General features: G+C 42.9%; 1 protein-coding gene across 1 annotated transcript; it reads left to right on the top strand.

Moving 5' to 3' along the window:
• Window positions 1-888: 888 nt before the first annotated feature.
• Window positions 889-1,925, top strand: LOC121437239 (EKC/KEOPS complex subunit Lage3-like). Its single transcript, XM_041637108.1, has 3 exons — window positions 889-1,088; window positions 1,353-1,481; window positions 1,778-1,925. The coding sequence occupies exons 1-3, from the start codon at window positions 889-891 to the stop codon at window positions 1,890-1,892; spliced, it is 444 nt and encodes a 147-aa protein (XP_041493042.1). The 3' UTR covers window positions 1,893-1,925.
• The last annotated feature ends 2,716 nt before the right edge of the window (window positions 1,926-4,641 follow it).

Raw genomic sequence — 4,641 nt, 5'->3', positions numbered from 1 at the left:
GACCATGTTTGTTTATCTGTCTATCTGTGTCTGGGTTACCTCACTCAGGATGAGAGCTGCTATCCTAAATGCTGGAATTTCAGGCAGGCAACATCCCACTAGGCCAATTTTTTTGGTTTATAGCATTTTATTGCTATTTTTGATTGCTTTGTTTTGGTTTGGGTAAATATCACCTTAGATCCTTTTTTTCTTCTTTCCCTTCCTTCCTTCCTTCCTTCCTTTCTTTCTTTCTTTTTTATTGGTTTTTCGAGATAGGGTTTCTCTGTGTAATCCTGGCTGTCCCGGAATTTGCTCTGTAGACTAGGCTGGCCTCAAATTCACAGAGATCCACCCCTTACTGCCTCTCAGGGCTAGGACTAAAGGCGTGTGCTACCACTGTGCAACTCCTTAGATCGCTTTTAAGAAACTGAAAGGATCCTACTGCACGCACTGGCTTTGTGGGAGCCTAGGCAGTTTGGATGCTCAACTTACTAGACCTGGATGGAGGTGGGGGTTCCTTGGACTTCCCACAGGACAGGGAACCCTGATTGCTTTTCGGGCTGGGGGGGGGACTTAATTGGGGGGAGGGGGAGGGAAATGGGAGGCGGTGGCGGGGAAGAGACAGAAATCTTTAATAAATAAATAAATTAAAAAAAAAAGAAACTGAAAGGAAAGCTAGGCGTGGTAGGGCACTTTGGAGGCAGACGCAGACCAGATCAACATCCTAGAGATCCGGGCAGAAGTCTCCAGGTGGGACTGACCCAATTCAGCAACTTTATCGCCCGGCCATTCGCGCAGGTGCAAGTGGGGATTGGCGGCCTGAACGAGGGCGGAGCTTCCGGAGGATAAGGCGGGCTCTGGGTTGCAGCGGTGGCGCAGGATGGGTTGGAAAGTGGAGCAGCCGTAGACATGCAGGGAGCACAAAGAGGGTTAGGCCACACTGCACATGGCGCGGATTCACTGACTAGCTGCTGCTGTCCTGGCGATGCAGGCACAGTGGCAGTTATTCCCAGTGGAGCTCACCCTGTTGCACGAGCACCGGAAGTCTCCGGTTCGAGCAAAAGCACCATGCCTTTAACCCAAAGGCCGGGGATCCGACATCACAGATTGTATCCTACCGACAGAGACAACTGGGCCACCTTCTGGATGCTTGAGGCTGGGAAAGGGGTAGTCGGGGCGGGGGTGTGATTGAGGTATGTTAACCATGGGCGGTCTGGGCATGAGAAGAGAACAAAGGGTGGAGGGAAATGAGCAGGAATTGCTCAAGTAATGTGAAAGATGTAGTCTGGGGAGCTTAAACCGGATGAGATGTTTTTAGAGGTGCAAGGAGGCAAAATTGATTCAAGATTGTGCCTTTCCTGACTCTCCATCAGTGCTCTTACAGTGCCTTTCCCGACCTCTTTGGAGGCAGAAATCGCCTGTGGGTCCCTAGCTCCTGATGCCGAACCGCACCAAGGACTGTTGGGGAAGGAGCTTAAAGTGAGCGGCTGCGTGCTGGAAGTGTAAGTGCTGAAATAGTCTGGCACTCTGGGTAGGTGACTGGGCTGTTCTTCACCCAAGACTGCACTTCTTTAGAGATGGCACACTAGGGTGATTTCTAAGGAGAGGATTGGTGCACTGGACCAGTCTTTATCTGCAAGATATGAGGGGAGATCAAGAAAGGGAAGGAAGCAGAGGCAGATTTCTATGAATTCCACACCAGTCAGAGCTACATTGTGAGATTCTCTCTTTCCAAAAAAAAAAGGAAAGATAGGAATTATGATTTTGAACTTAATAACAATATTATTTTTCCTCTTAGACACTGGATCTCGGAAGACTCTCGCCTCCTCCGAATTTCCATCATGAACTTTCTTGACCAGCTTTCCCTAGTGGTGAACACCATACAGCGCTTTGGGCCCCCAGTTTCTCGTTAAGCCTGGCTAGGAGAAGGCGCTCAGGTTTGACCTTATGTCTGGTCCCTCCTAAGCAGTACAAGCAAGAGATTCCAAAAACAGTAGCTGCTACTTAAATGTGAGGCCTAATATTTTTTGCCTGACTTGGTCTTCAGGTACTTAGCGGCCACTTGTTTAGTCTGGTGCTTAAATGTTTGTTGCTGAAGAAAATAAAGCTGTGCTTCTAATCTGTATTTGAGTTTATTTTCAGCCTCTAGATTTTCTTTGACTTTTTCCTTGTGTCAGAGGAGAGACTCTGGAATTCAGGTATTTGTTAGTACAAGATAGGAATATTCACCTAAAGTATGTGGTCCTTAATTCAATCCCAACACTGAAAGTAGATGAAGACAATTTCAGAAATAAAGGAAAATTAAAACTACATGCACCCTCTCATGCAAGGCTCACTAGTGCCTCCACTTTGGGAAACTTTTGGTATAAGAATTTTATCAGTATAATAAATGTATTGCAATATCATGAGGCCCCTCTTCTGAGGAGATATTGGCAGTTAATGGCTGCTGGGGAAACTGAGTTGTTTTTCTTCAGTAGTGTAACCACTGTTAAATTGCTCATACTCCTGTAAATAACCCAACACCCATGACTATGCAAGCAACCCTAATTAAACTTAGTAGGGCACTAAAGACAGACATAAAAACAGAGATGTAGTTGTTAGGAAGAAAGGGTTCGATGAGGATGAGAGGATAATAGGGGATAATATAATGTACTTAAAATACTTTATAAACATATATGAAATTGTCAAAAATTACTTTTTTAAAACAGACTATCATTATGTAGCAGTGGCAGTCCTGGGACTTGCTCTGTAGACCAGGGTGGCCTACACACAGATGCACAGAGCTCTTTCTGCCTTTGCTGGGATTAAAAGTGTGTACCTCCACCACCTGGCTTTAAGATTTATTTTTATTGAGACTGTAAAGATGGCTCAATATTAAGAACACTGGCTTTTCTTCCAGAGATCCTCCGTTTGATCTGCAGCATGCACATGGACTCAAACTGTTTATGTCCAGTCCCAAAGCATCCAATGATCCCTTCTGGCCTCTGTGGTCACTTTATTCATGTGGTATACAGACATACAAGCAGGCAAAACGCCTATACACATAAAATGAAAAGTTTTTTAAATCACTCACATGAAAACATGAATTTAAGTCCTGAATACCACAAAGTAACAGGAAAGGACCAACTCCTAAAAGTTGTCCTCTGACTTTGGGGAGAGCTTGCACATGTGCATACACACACACACACACACACACACACACACTAAATAAATATAATTTTAAGTGAATAGCAATAATAGAACGCAAACTTTTTCCAAGTTTAGCATTGTAGTTCTTCCTAAGTATTTTTTCACCTAAAGTGAATTTTCCCTTTCTAGTCAATTTGTTGTTTTTATTTTTTGAGACAGGGTCTCATAGCTTAGGCTGGCCTCAAACTCCATAGCTGCTTTTTGTTTTGTTTTGTTTTGTTTTTCGAGACAGGGTTTCTCTGTTGCTTTAGAGCCTGTCCTGGAACTAGCTCTTGTAGACCAGGCTGGCCTCAAACTCACAGAGATCTGCCTGCCTCTGCCTCCTTAGTGCTGGGATTAAAGATGTGAAACACCACTACCCAGCACATAAAAACAATTTTAAGCATTGTAGAAAAGGCACATATATGATGCAATTTAATATAATTGTTGAATACTTAAAAATTCATTTCATTCATTCATGGGCAGTGGTAGTACACGCCTTTAATCCTAGCACTTGGGAGGCAAAGGCAGGAGAATCTCTTGAGTTTGAGGCCAGCCTGGTTTACAGAGCAAGTTTCAGGACAGCAAGAACTACAGAGAAAAACCTGTCTTGAAAAACAAACAAACAAAAAAATTTGGGTACCAGGTTATAAGGGTGACTCACATGTTGAACTAGAATAAATGTAGTACACATCAGTAATCCCACATTCTGGAGGCAGAGGCAGGGGACTCTCTAGTTCTAGTCTAGCCTGAGATGAATGATGTAGTGATCTTTAACCCCTGCCTAAGTTTCCAGACATGATCTTTGTTCTTTTTTACCTTTGTTCTTTTTCACCTTTGAAGTTGGAAGAATGGAAAAAGACTTTGTTTTCCCCTAGTGTTAATGTTTACAAACACAATTGAAAATATTCCAATAAAGAACTGCATCCTCCAAAAAAAAGTTTGAACAAATCATTATTCTTGGTTAATTTTTGAGCTATCAGTAAGATTTCTTTGAATGTTCTTGACATACCCCAGTGAATTGAAAATGAGTCTCTACTCACCAGATACTGTTTTCCCAAATCCTTAGCACTGCTGATATTCCCCCTCCTAAACCAAATACCAATATACTCTCCCCCCCAAAAAAAACTTTGTTTATGTAAGAATAAATAACCCAGAAACAGAGCTTAGGTTTTGTAGCCTCTCCACCTATCAAGGAAAAGTGCCTGACAACTGGCATTTGGGGATACACATTAACCCCTATAAAACATATGTCTTGCAACTTGGCTACATTCAGCCTAGTGGTTCATCTGTAGATGCCATGAGATTTTCATTATAGGTTATCATGTTTCTTAGAATAAAGGCAGTTGTGCCTCTTCCTTTCTACTCTGAATGACTATTTCCTTCTATCTGAGTTGAGTTTTTCCGCTTTTTTGTATCCCTTGGAAAGCAACTGAGTCTTTGTATGTTACTTTGAGGGTGTGCTGCATGGAGCAGAATCTTTCTGTGTATAGA

This window comes from Microtus oregoni, unplaced genomic scaffold (genome assembly GCF_018167655.1).
Source record: "Microtus oregoni isolate MIOR12 unplaced genomic scaffold, Mior012 000050F_ref0000143, whole genome shotgun sequence".
In the NCBI taxonomy this organism is placed as follows: Eukaryota; Metazoa; Chordata; class Mammalia; order Rodentia; family Cricetidae; genus Microtus; species Microtus oregoni.
Note: the sequence above shows the minus strand (reverse complement) of the source record. Positions and strands in the feature narration are given on the sequence as shown.

What these genes read in the sequence shown, in the direction of transcription:
- LOC121437239 (XM_041637108.1), top strand. Translation starts at nt 889, where the DNA reads ATGCAGGGAGCACAAAGAGGGTTAGGCCACACTGCACATGGCGCGGAT. An exon ending in GGGATCCGACATCACAGATT is followed by an intron (nt 1,089 to 1,352) that starts GTATCCTACCGA and finishes ACTCTCCATCAG; the next exon opens with TGCTCTTACAGTGCCTTTCC. An exon ending in AGCGGCTGCGTGCTGGAAGT is followed by an intron (nt 1,482 to 1,777) that starts GTAAGTGCTGAA and finishes TTTTCCTCTTAG; the next exon opens with ACACTGGATCTCGGAAGACT.